This window comes from Nuphar pumila, chromosome 12 (genome assembly GCF_984573655.1).
Source record: "Nuphar pumila chromosome 12, dmNupPumi1.hap1.1, whole genome shotgun sequence".
NCBI lineage: Eukaryota > Viridiplantae > Streptophyta > Magnoliopsida > Nymphaeales > Nymphaeaceae > Nuphar > Nuphar pumila.
In genome coordinates, this window is record NC_143260.1 from 107,220,281 (window position 1) to 107,241,533 (window position 21,253).

Here is a 21,253-nt window from a genome sequence, read left to right on the forward strand (position 1 = left end):
TGCCTAAATTGATTCCCCAAGGGGAGTGCGTGACCAAATTTTGGTACGAATACATTATTTTTCGTATGAAAATGCAAGCCCCACATGAAAACTCAAGGCTTTTGTGCCGAAAATGATTCCCCAAGGGGAGTGCGTGACCAAATTTTGGTAAGATTACATTATTTTTCGTATGGAAAATGCAAGCCCCACCTGAACTCAAAGCTTTCGTACGGAAAATGATTCCCCAAAGGGAGTAAGTGACCAAATTTTGGTACGCGTATTGAAAATTCAAGCCCCACTGCAAAAGCAATTGGTTACATCTTAAATGAAAAATAAACCCTTGTTATATTAACACCATGTATCAGGTTTCCACCATTGGTACAGAAGAATTTTTAAATTCACTAATTTAAGAGAGAGAGAGAAAACACTAAAAGCCTGTAAAAACTACGAGTTATGGTCGGTTCATCTCTTTAGGGTTTTTTTCTTTTCCTATTTTTTCCATTTTTCCTTACACGGCTAGAACCCCATATCATCCGTGTCTATGTTGGTCCGCGGAGGATTCGTAGCCCCAGAAATCTCCGAGAAAGGTTTTCGCAGCATCCAAACTAGGGAAATAAGGGGGTTCCAGGAAAGTTTGGGAGAGAGCGTCTGGACACGCGGCAGCGGACCAGTGGTTGCCTTTAGCTTCCAAGCTACCCATGACCGTCGTCACCACCTGGTGGTACCCGAAGTAGAACCGTTTCACAGCCACCTCGACGGCCTGGAATGCCTGGAGCAGGTGGATCCGACCCGCCCCGCGGCCGCTCCCGTGGCAGTGGAAGAGCCTCATCGCGGCGTCCTGGATCCTGGGCCCACCCATCGGGTCCACCTCCACCCCGAGGATCTTCGGGACCCGGTGTCTCAGGTCCCTGCAGGACCTGGTCGCTGCGTAGAGCGACTGGGATCGGAGGCAGAACCCGCCGGAGACCGGCGACCTGCCGATCGACAGCTGGCTCTTCAGGCGGAGAAAGTCGTCGGGGTCCATCAGGAGGTGCAGATCCTGGACCTCTTCCAGGAGCTTCCAGAGCCGATCCAGGAGCCAGCAATCCTTCGCGGCCCTCTCCCAATCCTCGCCATCGATCCTTTCCTCGATCCGACGGATCAGCTCCATTCCGGCGAAGATCCACGCCTCAAGGATCTGGTGCACCGTGTAGAGCGTCTGGTTCTCGGAGTTGTCGATCCGGCGATCGAACGGGTTCTTCTTCAGGGCATGGAGATCGGACGGCCTGCAGACGAGATCGTAGAGAAGGGTCCGTTTGCAGGAGAGGTTGGGCTCGCCTAGCCCTAGGGTGAAGGGCGCCCTCCGCATGTGGCACTCGATCGAGAGCGCAATCTTCATCGCCGTCTCCTCCGCCTTCTTCCACGTCCGAAGGCGAGGTAGGAGGCTCTGCTCGCTCACTCTGCTCACCATAACAGTCGCCGGAGACCCCCGAACCTTCCATACTTCCGGCGAACTCCCGTCTCTCTTCAAAATGCCCTCCGAGACGGAGAGATCGAGCGTCGGAGGGGCCGCCGCCGGCCCCCCGTCTCTGTCGTCCTCGCAGAACGCCGCGATCAATTCGACTTCGTGAACCGCCAGCGACTCGAGCCTGCGTCGCCACTCGGCCATGTTAGTGTAAGGTCTCGAGTCGGAGAGGACGATCGAGACGAGCCGGAAGGTGATCTCGAGCGCCTGGAGGGAGGGTTTCAGGATCGACTCGTTCTTCCACTCCGGCCACTCCTTCGATCTCCAGAGTTTAGAGAGCTCAGGAAGCCGGAGGTAGAGCTCGTAGGAGGCCGCGTCCGATGGAGAAGGTTGCGAAATCTCGACCCCGGGTAGCATCTCGACGGATATCAGGCAGCTTCCGGCGGGGCCGTTCGATTTTCCGGCGATATTGGCCGGCTTGCTGCCCATCCGAGATCTGATGTCGTTGCACTTCCAATCCAAATCCACCATTTTTTCTTTCCTTTCTGGGGTTGAAGACTAAAGATATCGTCCGAGTTTAAGAAGAGGGAGTTGAGAGTTGTGTGCTGCTGTGAATTCTGATGGTTGGAGACGACAGCGGTGGAGTTTATATATATATATATATATATATATATATATATATATATATATATATATGGAGGAGGAGCTCTTGTTCAAATTTCAACAAAGGAATGGGCTCCTTCGAGGAATCATGCCTTCTTAATTAGCAAAATTACCTTTTTGTCCGAAGCAGATCAGGTCTCTAACATGAGGGTTTTTGCTCATGCCGACTATCGTGGCCGTCTGTTTGCATTTTGGATGAATGCCACGTGGTTTTGTTGACTTTTCAGCCTTTTTAAAATGCAAATCGGATGGACACGATGTCAGCATGAGCAAAAAACCCTCAGATCTGCTTCATTTTTTTTTTTTTTTTACTATTTCTCTCTCTTTCATCGCGTGCAATTATTTTAACTGTCACACTCGGTTGCTTGCACTGCATCATTTAAGTCACCGAACGCTTTAGAGGCGATGGAGAAGGGAGTTGGTGCTACGATCTGTCCAAAGCATGGACCTTTTTTTCCTTTAACTAGTTTGTGGTTTGTACGGTGAAACGGATTTATCACGTATCTTTGTCATAATTAATGCTACTGCTCCCGGAGCACCGACTCCCACATACTACAAATTAATCTTCTCAATCAGACCTCATGGATGTACTCAACACAGTTTATTTTTTGTGATTTTTACATAAAAATAGGATTTTTTAAGTCATTAAATTTTGATACATTTTGAGGTTTTAAAAAACTTACTTGTATGCTATATAATCACATGATGCAAAACTGGTTTTTTACTAAACTATACATATCATATTTATATAGGGGTCTGATCAATAAATAAAAAAAAATCATAAAATTTGAAAATCTAATGTTTTTATTAATTAGGTGAGAGTAGATGCTCCCTATCATTACTATTTATGATTTGCACTCTATTACGGAGCAGTTGGCAAGAGTACCCTTCATAAGCCAAAGAAAGGCCTTTTGGCACAATTATTGAAAGCATTTCTCACTGGCTTTCCTATATTACTTCTTGTCCTTAACTTTTTTGTGTTTCTTATGCCAAATATATAATATTGTTTTTTTTTATAACAAGGTTTTATATAATTTTATACTAGTGTTCACGTTATTTTTTATTTGCTTTTGCATGGGCTTTGTATTGCTTTCTATGTTTTTGTTTTTTCATTTTACATGCGCTTGAATAATCACTTTCAGCTTCACTCGCGCATCCATATTGTTTCTTGTGGCCAACTAAAAATAACATTTCTTGCCGTTTAGAAGAAAACGAAGGAAAAGCTGTCTGGTAGGAGCAGTTAGTGTACGTAACCTTGTATTGAGGCGTTGCAAGTTCGAATCCCAATAGTATAGTTGTATAACTGGTAGGGGTCGTCTGCCTAGCCTAACCCTAGCTAATTTTTCTGTCGAAAAGAAAAATGAAGGAGAAGCTGTCTAATTGCCCTTAACTTAGGGTGATTTTGGTAATTTGATGATTGGGTATTTTTATGAGGTGGGGTCGAAATAGGAGTGGTATTACCGTGGGCTTATCCGTTTACCAACTCTAGCACGCCACTGTCTCTTCCCTCTTTTTTTATTTTTTTATTTTTCATTTCCCAATTTTCTCTAGAGAAGTACGACCGCAGTCTCCAATCTCATCCAAAAAATCTGACTTTTCCTCCGAGTTTCACGTTTTGTTCCTATCGTTGAAATGTTCAGCCCCAGTGCCGAAACTGCCCCTGATCTCCCCCGTTTATCACGTCATTTGGCATTGGCACTCCTTTAGTCATTATTACTGGTTTTTTGCCCTTTTTCTCGTTTATCTAAAAATCCGGATAAGTTGGAATATATGTATTCTGTTTCTTCACGTAATTTCCAAGTTTATCTCAATTTTATGGATAATGGAAACTCACGAAGCAGAGGCCCCAGCTATGTAAGTTTGTTTCGAGACGCTGTACGTATTTCCTTCCCTGGAAATGCCTGCCGCAAAAACGGAATCGGACCATTTCCACGGAAAACCCAGAGGCAGCATGTATCCCATCGAGGGTCTTTCCCAGAAACGGCGGTTTCTGCTGTTTGATTCATCACTGTGGGCCGTGCAAAAATGCCCATTTTCCGTGACACATAAACGTACCCTAAAAAAGCGAAAAAAAAAAGAACTGAACAGGGTTAGAGCTCCGGTGGACAAGCTTTCTAACACCACTGGCTGCAGGGTACTGTTGTGCTGTGTGGACCTGAATCTTGTTACATGCATTCATCTAGGTGGTCGGATCGGATCGGATATGGATGAGACCCATTTTACGCACACAAATCCAGGGTGTGTGTGTGCAGGACCGCACATCATCCACAAGTACTCAGGGATGAAAGGCGGGAGTTTCGGACTGAGTCACGGGCCAACTTGTGCTCGTGACTCAGTGAGACTGCCGAGTCATTTGGTTGAGTAGTATGCCTGTAAACTTAGTTCTTAGGATGAGGGTATTCTGGTCATTGGGACGGAAGCTTCTGCGTGGTGTGGATAAGGATCTCAATCCGTAGGTGGAATGTTGGCAGGAAGCGGGCAGACGTATTAAAAAGAAAATTCCTTTCTTTGACCTTAAACGCCGACTAATTTGATTAAGCAATCAACGTGCTGGCCGTTTACCATGTCACTCTTTACAAAAAATACGTGCGGGACCCACCCACCGAAGTCAGGACCTCTCCATAGGCACGTGGGGTCGGGCCAATCTGGATCCTGGACTCGGACCTACTAAAACGCGGGGTGGGCGCGGGACTGACACGCTCAACTGACCAAACCCCATCCCCATCGGCCAGCCTCTCTCACGTGGCATCATATGGATTGTCTCCACGTGGCGATCATCTCACGTGGCACCTTCCAGTTGGAAACTTGGGGAGCTCGACCCCCTGTCGGGTCCGAGAGGTACATATTTTCGACCTTAAGTGTGTGACTGACCTAAACTTTTCAATTTTCCAGCAGCACGTGTCGCACTTCTACTGGGTAACATGTCGACTGTTTAAAGCCGTTCATCTTTTCTCCATCTACGTTTCACGGATCCCAAGGTCCCCCACGTATTCGATTCTTATCCGTTATGAGAGGATGACCTAAATGTTGAGACTTGGGAGGGGACCCTGAAAGAGAAATGCCTCGTAATTTAATTTTTTTTTTTTAAAAAATGCAAAGATATCGAAGTGGCTAAAATATTTACAAAATTATGTCAGTGGTGATAAATTTGTAAGACCAAAAATATCTGTGGTCCTCGGAAAGGAACACCAATAGTTGAAAACTTATTTTGTTCGTTTTTCTTTTTTAGATCGGGCCCTTTACATGTTTTTATTTACTAGGGACCAGACTATGGATGTCAATGAATCGGATTTTATCCAATATCCAACCAAATTGGATTCCGATTAGCTGCATTTGGCAAGTCAGAACTATATCCAATTACAATCAGATGTGGATATGGTTTAGATTTTTTGCTACGAAATTGACAAATACCCAAATTTAAAGGATATCCAAATCCATTTACAGGCAGATCAGATCTGAGATTTCACCATCCAAATCTGAATCTGGATTCAAATCAGTTTAACCAACATCCAATTAGTCTAATCGGATATGGTATCGGCCTTGGAGCCCAGTCATCAAGGGTTTATCTTCACATTGACCATGCTTTTGATACCTAAATCACATGGGATAGTTTGCGATTCTCGGGTTGGTTTCTTCTTTAAAATATTAATAAAAAAATCACCAAATCGCTAAATTTTTTTGGTAGGCTCGTTGAAGTTCTAAAACAAACCGGGTCAGTATTTGCCATTGTTCAAGTCTGCATCCAACTAGTTCCGAGCTCACATGGATGTATCATTCGTATTGGTGTAGACAAAGTTACGCCAGGGTCAAAGGTACTAAGCAAGAACAATGATTGGAGCAAAAATAACATTGAAGTTTGAACCCATGAAGTCAATAAAAGCAACTGTATAAGCTCACAAAAGCATATCCAGGAAATTCAAACTGACAAAAATTCAAAAATATGCGGGATTTGGGGGGGAAAACTCAAAACTAATGTCAACTAAACGGGGTATTAAGCCATCCTAATCAAACAAACTAAAACCCATATCATCATCCGATTCCTCAGCTGGTTCCTCTTTCTTCTCTTCCTCTTTGGCAGCAGCAGCAGCAGGAGCAGCTGCAGTTTCAGCAACAGGGGCAGCAGCCACAGCAAATTTGCTTGGATCCTGAAACATCATCAGATAAAAAATATAAATTTATTTGTTTAAAAACTTACAAAGCCACTAGAAATTCAATTCTACACGGGGAACTGTTGCATACCTTCAAATATTCCTTCACCTTCTCAGCATGAGGGAAGGAGTACTCTGTTGCAAGAGCGACAGCCACAACATTCTTATAAGCATTCGCAAACAAATGTGGTGCAGCCGCAAGAGTTGGATAAGAAAGGGCCAACGACAATGCCGTCACCATTGAAACACCAGCAGCAAACTTCTCCATGAGGTCATCCTCAGTTAGATCCAGAACTTCAGGGGTAAAAACAGAACCATTGTCATAAACAGAGAGCACAACGAGACCATAAGAAAATGGCCTTATGCCTAGCTTCGCCAACAGAGCTGCCTCAGACGAACCCACTTTGTCACCCTTCTTGATCAGCTCCACCGGTGTGATAATTTCGACTGTACCCTTGTTAATCTTGGTAGGGATATTCAGCACCTACACAAATACACTTGTTGGCAAGATTATGCATAAAATTTAGATCGTAAGTATGAGTTCAGACAGATTGATAACCTGGAAGAAAGATGTCTGAGAAGGATCCAAGCCAGTGTTGCCAGGAGGCACGATCACATCAATGGGAGCAACAAGCCCAACACGGGCCGGTGCCCCGACCTGATGAATCGGAAGAAGCCGTAAGTACATGTTTCAATGTAATGAATTTTCAAAATAAAATTGCACATGGTGGTAGATCAAGAGTGCAAAATCAATAACGAAGCAGAGTTACAGCAACAAGTTAACTAGATTCAGTAAAAGGGAAATGAACAACAAAGCATGTAACAGACACTCCCTCTAGCATGTCCAGAGCATACTCATGCTGAGGAGGATTTGCTTCAGAAAACTAAATATCAATAACTACACAAAACTCAAATAACGAACCGAGTCCAGACATACCAGGCAAAACTAGAACCCAATATCTTAAACCATCTGCCAGGCACGCATCATGCAATTTTATTATTATTAATTTTTTTTTTGCTAGGCCAAGGGAAACGCCCTATCAATGACTGCACATTGGCAGTGTTTTGGACCGCCATGTTTTTACCTTTTTGTTTCTCATGTATATACTTCTTTGGCACTCTCCAGTGCTTATATATGGCCCTTTGACTTAAGACCTCTCGATGTACTTTGCTTACAAGTTGCTAGAAAAAAGTTTTATGCATCCTTGCCTCCTTGGACTCTTTGTGCGTACTTTTGCTTTCGCTCCTCAGCGTGTGTTGCAAGTTTTCCTGCAGGCTTAAAAGGCCTACATGTTTGTAACTATCTGAAGCCACGTCGTGGGGGTCTTCGCTTCTAAGACGGTGACAAGTTGGTACCATAGCCTTGTCGACGTTTGGATTGACAATGACGCAGAAGAAATATATCATGACTCCTTCAAGTAGTATGGTTTCTCTTCAAGAGTTCATGGCCGATGACAGTGTATCAACTATTGCACGTGATATCGCAGAACTGACAGAGACAATGACCAACACAGAAAAGTAGCTTAATGGGACTTGTGTTGCTTTTACGGATCTCAACCTGGAGATCAAGACAGTCCAACTTCATAACTGCAGAAATAGATGCCGTTGGACTAAAGAATAATAAGTTGCAGCAACAGGACTGCCCCAACTGATAGAGTTGGGGCGCATGTGAATAGGTCACGTATCAAGCTACCTAAGCATGCAAAGTATAGGGGCAATCGAAACTCGAGAGACCTCAAGAACTCTATTTACCAAATCGAACATTATCTTGATGCAGCTAGGGTGGAGGAAGAGGCAGATAGGTTGTGCACCACAACGATGCACTTTGCGGATGAAACGACTCTTTGGTGGAGACTTTAGGCAATGTTCGGTGTGCGCTTGTCGTGGTAGACTCATGGGAGGACCTTAAGAAAGAGCTACGTGACCTTTTTTTTGCCCAAAAATGAAGAAAAATTGGCCCACAAATAGGTTGCTGGCATTGAAATATACAGGATTAGTTCATGACCATGTCAAGGCGTTCACTTCGGTGATGTTGGACATCAAGGACATGATTGATGAAAATCGGTTCTACTCCAATCATGGATTGCAGGGGTGGGCAGCCAAAGAACTCATCCGGCATGATCCTCCAACTTTTGTTGCAATGTTTGCTGTTAAGGACAACATCATCGAACTCCTTCAATACAAGCTCGATAGAAACAACACGACATTTCTAGATGGACATGAAAATGACCATAACAATAATAATAGAAGGAATGACAATGGGTAGAATGTTGAACGTGGGAACCAGTGGAATCAAGGTCAACAGAATGGCCAGAATAATAATAACAATCAGAACAGAAACAACTTTCAAGAGGTCAGCTATCGTCGTCGTGATTGTCGTATCTGCCATGGCGATCACTGAGCCAATATGTGTCCCAACAAGAATCATGGTCAAGGAAATGGAGATAACTGCGTGCCCCGAGCAACGAATGTCGTTCAGGGTAAGAAAGTTAATCAACCTGCATAGGTGCCAACTGTTAGGGCAATGCAAATGATGAATGCAATGAAGGTGACAACTATTGTATGCAAAGAACTGATGTACTTGTAACTTCTGCTCAATGGAAGACTCACCAAGGTGTTGGTAGATACATGTGCTACGCATAATTTCATCTCTAATGAAGAATCAGAATGTTAGAGATTACATATAATTTCATCCCTCATAAAGAATCAGAACGTTAGAGACTACAATGGAAAAAGAAGGAGAGTCTCAAGAAAGAGGTTAACTCTGAAACAAGGGTGATCTACGGTGTTATTTGTAACGCGCCAGTGTGAATCAATAACTGGTCAAGAAGGACCACATTGTCAATCGCACCAATGGATGATTTCAAAGTCATCCTTGAAAAAGAACTTTTGAGAAATAAGAAGGCAATGTCAAAGTCTCACCTTAACGTTGTCAACTTTGAAGGTGAGAATCAACCCTGCATAGTTATCACGCTAGCTGCAAAGAAAACGGGCGAGCACTTGGTGTCCACAGTCTAATTGAAGAGAGGCATGAAAAGTGGTGATGAAACTTTTTTCGTCATGATCCAACCAACGGATGAAGCAGGGAAAGTCGTTGATGTCTCAAGAGCCCTATTGCTTGTATTGAAGGAGTTCGATGATGTTGTCTGCCGAACTACCGAAGAAGCTACCTTTGAGGCATGAGGTAGACCATCAGATTGAGTTAGTGTCAGGTGCACGACCACCCGCCATGGCTCCATACCGTATGGCAATTCCTAAGCTGCAAGAACCCCACGAGAGATTAGATGACATACTCAAAGCATGGATCATCCAACCGTCCAAAGCTCCCTTTGGAGCGCTTGTGCTATTTCAAGCAAAGCATGATGTGTCGAAGCGTATGTGAGTCGTGTTAAAATATATGTATATGTTTATATACATATATATATATATATGTATTATTTTAGTCATTTCACAAGTACCCGATAGGGGTACTTGTTTTTCTTTTCTTTATTTTTTGCAAATTCTTTTTTTCTTTTTACTTTTTATTTTTTGTATTTTTGCCCACCTAAAAGGGGGCCCACCATGGAGTCGATGGGGCCCCCAACGGTCACATTTGTGACCGTTGGGGGCTCCCAACGACTCCATGGGAGCCCCTAGGTGGCTCTTCTTTTAAGGCCATAAGGCCACTCCTTCTCTCCTTTTGTGTATAAATAGGGGTGAACCCCTCTTGTATTCTTCACTCTTGAGAGCTCTCTCTCTTTTCAATAAGAGACATTTATATTTTTATGTTGTGTTGTCTCTTGTGGGTTTGGGTGTTTGCCCTTTTGTTTGTTCATTAGTGGATATTGTAAGTGCTTAATGCACTCTTTGCTTTTCTGCATATTTCATTACATGGTATCATAGCCTTGTGTATGCTCTTCTTCTTAATATAGCTAGTTGTGTAGCTATATTTTTTTCTTGTTGTAGCTCTCTTCATTTATCCTCTTGTGAGTGATTAAAATGGAAGGAGAACAAAAGATTGATCTCTCCTTCAAGCTCAATGGCTCTAACTACATGATGTGGGCCGCCGCCATGGAGAATAACCTCAAAGGTAAAAAACTTTGGGGATACGTTATAGGCACCATTCCGGAACCACAACTCCAACTAACTAAGATAGATGGTGATCAAGAAAAAGCTCTTGAAGGAAATGCCCGCATGAAGGCCATTGAAGATCACCAATCTAAAGTGGAAAATTGGGAAAGTAAGCATGTCAAGATTCTTGCTTGGTTCATGAACAATGTGGAGCTCAAGATTTGCGTCAACATTGCCAAGTTTTGGATGGCTAATGAAGCATGGTTCTTTATGAAAGGTATGTTTACTCAAAAAGACCTTGCTCGCCAATTCTTCAAGAAAAAATCTGGACTATCAAGCAAGGAGAAATGAGTGTAAGGGATTACTTTAGCACTCTTGGTCCCCTAGGATGAACTATCTTTACTAGAACCAAAATGGGTTTCTAGTGTGGATGTGGAATTAAGGAGAGAACAAATGGTAAAAGAGCACTTTTTCCAATTTTTACATGGGCTTAGGCCCGAATATGAACAAGTTAGATCTTCCCTCCTACATAGATCTAAGCCTCTTCCCTTGGAAGATGCCATTGCCGAAATATACCAAGAAGAAACTCGTCTTGGCATGATTAAAGGAGGAGATGATGTCTTGGCCGTATAAAAACCCGGCAACCATATGAAAGCTTACAAACCTCCACATTTTGGAAGGCAAAATAACTATAATGGCAACTATAGAAAAGCCATTTGCCATCATTGTCAAGAGTCGGGTCATATAAGACCTAATTGCCCTAAGTTGAATGAAGGGCCTAAAAATAAGGTTGCTTCCGTTGAAGAAGCTATTCAAAAGAAAGAAGAAACCATCAAAGGGAAGGAATCTTTTTCTCTTGCTCAACTATCGGAAGCACTACAAACTCTACTCAAGATACCATCAACCTCGGGTGCCGCCATAGCTTCTTCCTCTCCTCCAGGTATGTCTTCTTGGATCCTTGACTCTGGAGCTTCTTTTCATATGACCCCACTTGAAAATGAGCTTTCCGATTTGTATAATAATTATAAAAACTCCTATGTTTCAATTGCCGATGGTACATCTTTACAAGTAAAAAGTTTTGGAACTTTAAACTTTTCAAAAGATTTCTTTGTGCCAAACGTGAGAGTTGTACCTCAACTTAATTTAAACCTCCTCTTTGTTGCTCAAATATGTGATCATGGATGTGAAATCTCCTCAACTAAGGATTGCTCTATACGGGATCTCTGGTCCGGGAAGCAGATTGGGCAAGGCCATAGGAGGAGAGATCTCTATTACATGAGCAACTTGAAACTCCCCACTAACTCTTTTTGTAACCATGTCCAAGATAAAAATATTGAAATTTGGCATCAAAGACTTGGACATCCAAGTTTCTCAAAAATGTACCCTTTCCATTTGAAAAGAAATTTTGTAATGAGAAACAATTTATTTGCAAGAATTGCATTTTTGGCAAAATGAAATCTACTCATTTTCCAAACCGAACTTTTGTGTCCAAAAGACCTTTTGAGTTAGTCCATTCGGACATTTGGGGTTCTTCCCCGGTTATGTCTAAAGAAGGGTACTCCTATTACGTTACTTTCATTGATGACTACACTAGGTATGTATGGATCATCTACTTTCTCAATTTAAAATCCGAAGTCTTTGACTTCTTCAAAAAAATTCATATGATAGTTAAAAATCAATTTTTAAGTAATATCTCTACTCTTAGATCCGATTCGGGTGAAGAATATTTATCAAATGAATTTCAAAATTATTTAGAAGTAAATGGAATTTGTCATCAAAGATCATGTCCTAGGACTCCTCAACAAAACGGCTTAGCCGAAAGAAAGCATAGACACATCATGGAAACCACTAGGACACTCCTTATTTCCAAAGAAATTCCGAAGAGTTTTTGGGCCGAAGCGGCCTTAACCTCAACTTACTTAATAAATAGAATGATATCTTCATCCTTACAAAATACATCTCCGTATGAAAAACTATTTGAATGAACACCCGATTTCAATAGATTAAGAATTTTTGGATGTAAATGTTTTGTCCTTACACATAAACGGGACAAATTATCTCCTAAAGCTATTGAATGTGTTTTCTTGGGATATGGAAAAAATCAAAAGGGCTTTAGATGTTTTGACTTGAAAAATAAGAAACTATATGTATCCAAAGATGTAACCTTTTTGGAAAATGAAAATGGTTTTATGAAAATTAAGATATTGACGAAAGTGAATATGCTTTTTTATTTGATCTTCTATCTCAAGAAGATGAGACTCCTCAAGAAGAGGAAATCTCTAATGAGTCTTTGAATGACCTAGAGGATATTCCTCTTGACAATGTTGTAGATGAAAGTGATAGACCAATCCAAACCTATGTTAGGCGTGGTCAACAAACTCAAATGAGCGCCTTAGAAAAATACTCTCAAGGATCCAACATAGAAGAAACCTCCTTAAAGAGATCCGGTCGGATCTCCAATCCTCCTAATAGGTTTGTTTCCTATGAGTCCCTAACTCCAAGGTATAGAGCGTGTCTAATTGCGTTGCACTCATTTCATGAACCATCACACTATAATGAGGCAAAAAACATTCTCCAATGGGTTGAAGCCATGAGCTTAAAGCTTAGTGCCCTTGAGAAGGCAAAAATTTGGGAAATAACTTCATTACCCACTAGAAAGAAATCTATTGGATGTAAATGGGTCTTCAAAATTAAAACTAAGAGTGATGGTTCATTAGAACGTTATAAAGCCCGGTTAGTTGCTAAAGGATATGCTCAAGAATATGGTATAGATTACGAAGAAACCTTCGCACCTGTTGGGACTCTTATTGTCATTGCGTCTGTGAAAAAATGGCCTATCTATCAACTAGATGTTAAGAATGCATTTCTAAATGGCGAATTAAATGAAGAAGTTTACATGGATCCCCCACCAGGAGTATGTATTGGTAAAAATAAAATTCTCAAACTTAAAAAGGCATTATATGGTTTAAAACAAGCCCAAAAGGCTTGGCATGATAGATTTAGTAATGTAATGACAAGTTTGAATTTTCGTTCATGTTATACTGACACTGCTTTGTTTGTGAAAAGTGCAGGGTCTTCAGCAGTTATTTTACTACTTTATGTTAATGATATGATCATCACTGGAAGTGATGAGCAAGGAATTTATGATATTAAGAAAGTTTTAAAAGAACATTTTAACATGTCTGATCTTGGTTTCTTAAGATACTTTTTAGGGATTGAAGTGGCGTACTCTCCGCGAGGGTACATTCTCTCTCAGATGAAACTGGTTGCTGACATTTGTTCCAAATCTGGTATCTCTGATGATAATAAGACAGAAACCCCTGAAGTCATCAATGCAAAATTAAGGTTGGAAGATGGAACACATCTCGAGGATCCTACTCCCTACCGGCAACTTGTTGGGTCTCTAACCTACTTATCCATTACTCGGCCAGAAATAGCTCATGCTGTCCACTCTGTCAGTCAGTTTCAACATACACCTACAACAATGCACATGAGTGCAGTCTTAAGGATCGTCAGATATATCAAAAACATCATAACTAAGGGAGTTTTTCTTTCCTCCTCATCACTTGATTTAATTGCTTATACTGATGCTAATTGGGGAGGAAATCCCAATGACCGAGTCTCAACTACGGGATTTTGTGTTTTCTTAGGTGACTCTATGATTTCTTGGAGATGCAAGAAGCAGCACAAAGTATCATTGTCCTCAACGGAAGCGGAATATCATGCTATGGCCACCACAACCATGGAACTTGTATGGCAAAGAAGTCTTCTCAGTGATATGGGCATTGTCATCTTTACTCCTTCGAAGATGTGTTGTGATAACAAAAGTGCAATTTATATTACAAGCAATCACATCTTCCATGAGCGTACTAAGCATATTGAGATGGAATGTCATTACGAACGTGATGAATACCTGAGAGGAACCATAGCACTACCTTACGTTACATCTGAGTACCAGTTGGCGGACTTATTCACTAAGGCCCTTGCTGCTCCTCATTTTTTTGTTTCTCCTTAACAAGCTTTCGGTTATATCCCCGTAAAGCTTGAGGGAGGGTGTTAAAATATATGTAATTCATATATATGTATATGTTTATATACATATATATATATATATATATGTATTATCTAAAATACCCAATAGGGGTATTTTAGTCATTTCACAAGTACCTGATATGGGTACTTGTTTTTCTTTTCTTTATTTTTTGCAAATTCTTTTTTTCTTTTTACTTTTTATTTTTTGTATTTTTGCCCACCTAAAAGGGGCCCCACCATAGAGTCGATGGGGCCCCCAACGATCACATTTGTGACCGTTGGGGGCTCCCAACGACTCCATGGGAGCCCCTAGGTGGCTCTTCTTTAAGGCCATAAGGCCACTCCTCCTCTCCTTCTTTTATGTATAAATAGGGGTGAACCCCTCTTGTATTCTTCACTCTTGAGAGCTCTCTCTCTTTTCAATAAGAGACATTTATATTTTTATGTTGTGTTGTCTCTTGTGGGTTTGGGTGTTTGCCCTTTTGTTTGTTCATTAGTGGATGTTGTAAGTGCTTAATGCACTCTTTGCTTTTCCGCATATTTCATTACAAGTCGACTACAGGGCATTGAATAAAATGATGGTGAAAAACAAGTATATGTTTCCTTTGATCGTGGACTTATTTAATTAGCTTGAAAAGGCTAAACTCTTCTCTAAGTTGGGCCTGTAATCAGGTTATTGGCAATAGTTGTTGCACGGGACGAAGCAAAAACCACTTGTGTAACACGTTATAGGGCATTCAAATTTCTTGTTATGCCATTCGGCTTGACGAATGCACTTGCAACCTTCTCAACCTTGATGGACAAGATTTTCTACTCGCACCTTGATAAGTTTGTTGTCATTTACTTGGATGACAGTGGTGTACAACAACTCCAAATGAGTGTATATTCAACACCTTTAAATTATGTTTCAAACCTGAAGGATCACAAGTTGTACATTAAGTGAAAAAGTTAAGAAGTTCACTTCCTTGGCCATATTGTGGGAGGAGGCTGATTCAAAACGGACCATAAGAAGATTGAAACTATTCAAGCGTGGGAGCCTCCTCCTAAGGTTCCTGAATTAGGTTCTTTCTTGGAACTTGCCAATTACCATCATTGATTCATCAAAGGGTATACTCAAATCGTCGCCCCGATCACTGATTTACTAAAGAAAGACAGGTCATGGCTATGGTGTAATGTGTCAGGAAACTTTTAAGAAGTTAAAGTGCGCCCTGACAGATGAACGTGTTAAGGTTGGCAGATTGTCAGCAACCATTTGAAGTAAAGACCGACGTGTCTGACTTCGCGATTGAAGGGGTGTTGCTCTAGGAAGGACAACTTATTGCATTTGACAGCCACAAGCTGAATGACAATCGAGCGTCAATACACCATGCACGAGATTGAAATGTTAGCAGTTGAGAATTGTCTTCACACATGGAGACACTATCTTTTGGGGTCGCAATTTGTTGTGCACACTGACAACAGTGCATCAAGCCACTTTTAGACTCAAAAGAAGCTAAGTCCAAGACAAGCCTGCTGGCAAGGTTTTTTAGCAAAATTTATTATGGCCCTTCAGTACAAGCCTCGCTAGACCAATGTTGTTGTTGACGCTTTGAGTAGGAAGGCGAAACTTGCAGTAGAGCTCGCTTGAGACGGTAACGTTAGAAAACCAATGAGTGACCTCAAGCAGGTTCGAGAAGCTTTGAGGAATGATCCAACGGCCCAACAACTGATCACGTTGACAAAAAAAGGAAGGACGTAGAGATTTTGGTTGGATCACGATTTGTCCTGCTCCACGGGAGATCGTCTGCATATTTCATAGCGTATTTCACAGCAGGATACGCTATGAAAGAGGTTAATGCATGAGTGCCATGATACCATCTGGGCGGGTCACCCAGGCAACAAAGGACTTTGGCATTGTTCGAGTGTGCGCTCTATTATCCATAAATGCACAACGATGTGGACCCTTATATGCGAACTTGTATGATTTGTCAGCAAAACAAGCCCATAAACCAAAGACCTAGAGGATTATTGAAGCCTCCACCAGTGCCAAGTTGTCTCTTAGTGTGCACCACCATGGACTTTATCGTGAGCTTGCCAAAAGCACAAGATTGAAATTCAATTTGCGTGGTTGTGGACAGGTTTCTAAAGTATGCTATCTTCGTGCCTACCCCTTTTACCTGCTCAGTTGCCAATACTGCAAAGTTGTTCATGAGGAATGTGATTAAGTATTGGAGAATCCCCGAGAGCATCGTCAACGATCGTGTCGCCCGCTTCACCGACAAATTTTGGCAAGAAGTATTTAGATCGATAGGACAAAGGTTTTCATTTCCAAACCAATGAGCAAACGAATAGCATGCTTGAAGAATATCTGTGACATTTTGTTAGTGATAATTAAAGAGATTGGATTAATTTACTTGATGTTGCACAATTCAATTACAATCTCCAAAAGAGTGAGTCATTCGACCATAGTTCATTTCAAAGACTGCGCACTCTTTTGTCACGCTAGGACATGGCAAAGCTCCTTATGCATACCAGTTCATCAGAAACTGACAGAATCAGACAGAGTTGGCAAAGGCATATTTGAATAAGGCAACCATGCACATAAAGAAATGAAAGGATGAGAAGCGTCGGGTAATAGAATTTTGTGTTGGAGATAAGGTATTGGCAAAGCTCACCCTTGACCACACAACTATCTTTCGAGGCCACCGCCGAGACCTCATTCACAAGTATGACGGACCCTTCAACATAACCAAATATGTTGGAAACTTAGCGTATAGGCTGGACTTGCCATCAAATTTTCAAGTGCATTTGGTCTTCCATATGTACAACCTTAAGTCGTTCCATGAAGATGAAGGAAACCCTCAACGAAGCATGACTCAACGTGCTCCCATTTCGTAGTGCACGCCATCAACAGTCAGCATCCCAATCAAAGAACCAGAAGTCATCCTCAACCACTCCAATAACAACATTGGCGAAGTCAATAAATACCTAATGTAGTAAAATGGTCTACCAGAATGTGAAGCCACCTGAGAGAAAGCAAACCACATGTTCCAGCATCAACTTTTGAAAGACTACCATGAACAATTGGCATCAAGGATGGAGCCAACTTAGGCGAGAGAGCATGTTTCGAACCACCATGCTTTCACCTTTTGTTTCTCATGTATATACCTCTTTAGCACTCTTCAATGCTTGTACATGGCCCTTTGGCTTAAAAACCCCGTGTATCGGGCTCCTCTCTCTCCCCCCTCTCTATGTACTTTTTTTCCAAGTTGCTATAAAGAAGTTGTATGCATCCTTGTCTCATTGCTCTTTTTGTGCTTGTGCATGGGCGTACGCTTGCTTATGCTCTTGCACATGTGTTGCAAGTTTGCCTTTACAATTAAAAGGCCTGCTTTTGTTGTTTATGATTACCCGAAGCTACGTCATGGGGGCATTCGCTTCCAACCCCATGACAAGTAGGATCTCAATTGATAAAACCCTTGAGGTCCCGTCTACCTACCACGGAGTACACTCAGCTTCAACCTTGCACTAAGGGACACTACACGTTTTGAACTCATGATGTCAGATGTCATGTCAACTTGGTGACATTCACAAGTCACCCCCTACCAAATGAGAGGAGCCCTCTGGGGCTGCATCATGCAATTTGATAACAAATAGATGTGAAAAAAAAATTAGAAAGAACTTGTAATCTAGCTTCATACAAATATCAAAGAATGTAAGTCATTAAAAAAATGGGGAAAGAACTTGAACTTTGGCTTCCTTTTTTTAGCATACAAAAACATCAAAAATATAAATGACTAAAAAAAGTCAGGGGATCATTGGATACATGACTTATTTAGAAATCCAGACACAATATGTCATCGAAACTTATCTCATCTTTCTGGACAAGTGGATGAACACAAGCAACCCCTTCACATACAATACTAGACAAAGGATCCAAACTTAACTCATCGTTCTGGATAAGTGGATGAACACAAGCAACCCCTTCACATACAATACTAGACAAAGGGTAGCACCCACTGTGATGTGAAGCAAACCATCAACGATTATGAAGCAGTTATACAAACACAACAACTCAACCTCCAGAAACATATTAAGAGCTAAAGGACACAAAGAAGGCAAAAAAGAAGCAACAGAGTCCATCAGGATCCAAATAAAAACCCTCTATGACTGACAGGTTCATAATCTGGAGTCTAGACCAACTTCTCAAGGTTCCCAACCCTTTCTGCATAATCACAATTTCATAGAGAAACAACCAAGGTCCAATTAACATTCAGTCAAGCATAATATCTAATTGAAAATTCCAAAAATCCCTTAGTCATTGTACATTGGAGAGAGAGAGAGATGCATTTAATCAAAACAACAAACTGAAATGTCGACAAATAGGTAACGAAAAAGAAAAAGATGGAAGAAAGAAAATTTTAAAAAATAAAAAACAGGAGAAATAGAAAGAAAAATGCTCACAATGAGCATATCCTAAATGGTTTCTCAAAACTTCCAGCAACCAATGAAACAAAAAGAAAGTGACATTCAACAAAGAAACAATGCCGTGTCCGGCAAAAGTGCAACAGAAAGAAAAGACTTGATAGTATTTCTAATTAACAGTGCTATCATGCAAGAATATAATGTGTATTATAATTATTATTATTAGCTAATCCCAATCATAATACAAAATTAACATAAGCTATGGCATTATGTTTCATATATAATGTAACTAAACTTTATTTTATGCTGTTATATTAACTGTAAGGTTGAGAATCGCAACTTGCAGAATCAGCGTCCAGCAACTCGGTGCATGAGTTCAAGGGAAGCACATTATCAAAGTCTTTACATATCAAGAAAATGGCCAATATTTTGCAACAAACATTAAGTAAATGGGTTTCGTCCTATCAGTTCCCAGTATCACTCCCATAAACACATCCATATTGGTTTTCCCTTTATGCTACTATGTAGGCTTTAGTTTTCATCTGACTACCAAAACAACTTAATCAATTTCTTAGTCTGATTCCAACTCTAGCAACCATCACATGTAAAGCATGCAGGTGCATTCAAAGGAATAATAAAGCATGGCTTTCATTATATATTCAAAGGAATGATAGAGCGTGGCTTTCATTTAGCAGGAATTTCACTGATAAATGGGATAAGGAAGTGATCAGACCATAACATTCAACCAGCTCATTTGGATTAATCTTCTCAAGTGCCTCTATTCGAATAAGAAACTGTATCATTTCAAGAGGCGACAGTAAAAAACCACCAATTTTTCATCCCCTGGAGAGTAAAGAACAGATGGTTTGTCATGTATGGTCGATAGGGAAAAAAGAAAAGAACGAATGTCCTTTTGGGAAAATGTAGAATAATACACATACACCTAGTGAGATGAAAGCCAAAGGTTAGTCTCCCAGGTGGACGTATCAAATCAAAATAAGATCTCAGATTGACATCTCCTTTACACACAAATGGAGCAAACCAGGCTGTTAAATGCCCTAGCCAGAAGACATAATCCAATTGTAAGTATTTTTCATATAGTCACGTTCAGCAGCTCCAATTACCATACCATAACACTTCAGGACTACCTTTATTAACATGATTTCACCAAGAAACGCATGAAACAACAATCTACAATGTGATTTGCTAAAGAAATGTTTGGCCTGCAGATGATGCATGTAATTTTTTATCTTTACGTTCGATCCAGAGCAAAAAAAACCAAATTCTTTCCCTAGTCACTAACTACCAAACCATATATATAGACGACCTCATGAATTTTTCAACATACAATTAAAGAAAACATGTAACACCACAACAGTGCCAAGGGAAGAACGATGGAGTTACATGGTCTTAATGCAAAAACTCACCTTGTACTTGGCAACCTCTTCGCTGACCTCCTTCAGATCTCCTTTGGTGAAGATAAGCCCAACATTTCCCTAATTTCCGACAAAAAAGAAAAAGAAAAGCAAACGATCCAAAGCAATCTGAGAATATCCTTTCACCGCCATTCAAAGCAGAGGAACTCCAGCGATATCAAAGGCAAGAGGAAGAGGAGAAGAAGACGGAGGGAGAAAACGAAAGGGAAAAGAGAGGCAACTCACGACGAGGAGGGGGATCAGGTTGAGGAAGGCCTTGTTGCCGGTCCTCTCGGCGTGGAGGCGGATCGTCCGCTTCATCATCGTGTTCTTCCCCATGAGGACGACGGAGTCGCCCCTCAGCCCACTGCGGATGCTCTGCAGCTGGTTCGACCCCACATTGTCGGCGACGGCGATGAGCACCTGGCTGTACTGGTCCAGCAACTGGCACAGCTTTTTGTCATAGATGACCTTCTTCTCCGCCTTGGTGTACTTCACCGCCATCGTCTCCTACTAAGGAAAACAACTGCAAACCCTAAAAACGATTAGGAACCCTAGAGAAACAGGAAAACGCAGAGGGCCAAGACTAATAGCGAACTAGTCGTCAAGGCGGACAGCAAAACGCCGTCTCTTTAACCCCCAAATCGAACCCCTTTCTCAACGCTAAAACCCTAAGAAGGGGGAACGAAAACCCTAATTTTTTACAGACTTTCAGAAGGACAACCTTTGTTGGCCTTAAATAGGGTAGGGTAGCAGGACCTTGCCTGAGAAGTTTACGGAGTGCTCCTTTTATAAAATGGAAATGACGAGGATGTCTCATGAGTTAAAAGCCTGATGATGCTGTGAGGCCCGCCTTATTTAATGCAAGAAGAGGCTGCGATCCAACCGTAGAGTTCACTCCAAGCCTTCATTTGGTTTAGATGGGTCGGATAGTTTTTTAATCTACTCTACAATTGGATCGTGAGTATAATAGTTTCACATCAAAAATGGTTTGAAGCCCATTGCTCGTTTTGGTTTCTTACGAAGGTCTTATTGGCTGGATTTGCACGCTTTAGTTCTAGTTACGGATTCCTAAAGTGTATTCCAAAACCAATGTTGTCAGAATAGGTGAGGCCTGA

The 21,253-nt window shown here is 41.4% G+C and overlaps 2 protein-coding genes across 2 annotated transcripts; both read right to left on the bottom strand.

Moving 5' to 3' along the window:
* Positions 1-259: 259 nt before the first annotated feature.
* LOC149821506 (nematode resistance protein-like HSPRO2) lies at positions 260-2,047 on the bottom strand. Its single transcript, XM_089983285.1, has one exon. It carries the CDS (start codon positions 1,952-1,954, stop codon positions 509-511), a length of 1,446 nt encoding a protein of 481 aa, XP_089839411.1. The 5' UTR covers positions 1,955-2,047; the 3' UTR covers positions 260-508.
* A 3,894-nt stretch (positions 2,048-5,941) lies between these two features.
* Positions 5,942-20,789, bottom strand: LOC149821507 (large ribosomal subunit protein uL10-like). Its single transcript, XM_089982293.1, has 5 exons — positions 20,382-20,789; positions 20,148-20,216; positions 6,794-6,892; positions 6,326-6,718; positions 5,942-6,231 (listed from the first exon to the last, which is right to left on the bottom strand). The coding sequence occupies exons 1-5, from the start codon at positions 20,637-20,639 to the stop codon at positions 6,088-6,090; spliced, it is 963 nt and encodes a 320-aa protein (XP_089838419.1). The 5' UTR covers positions 20,640-20,789; the 3' UTR covers positions 5,942-6,087.
* Between the last annotated feature and the right edge of the window lie 464 nt (positions 20,790-21,253).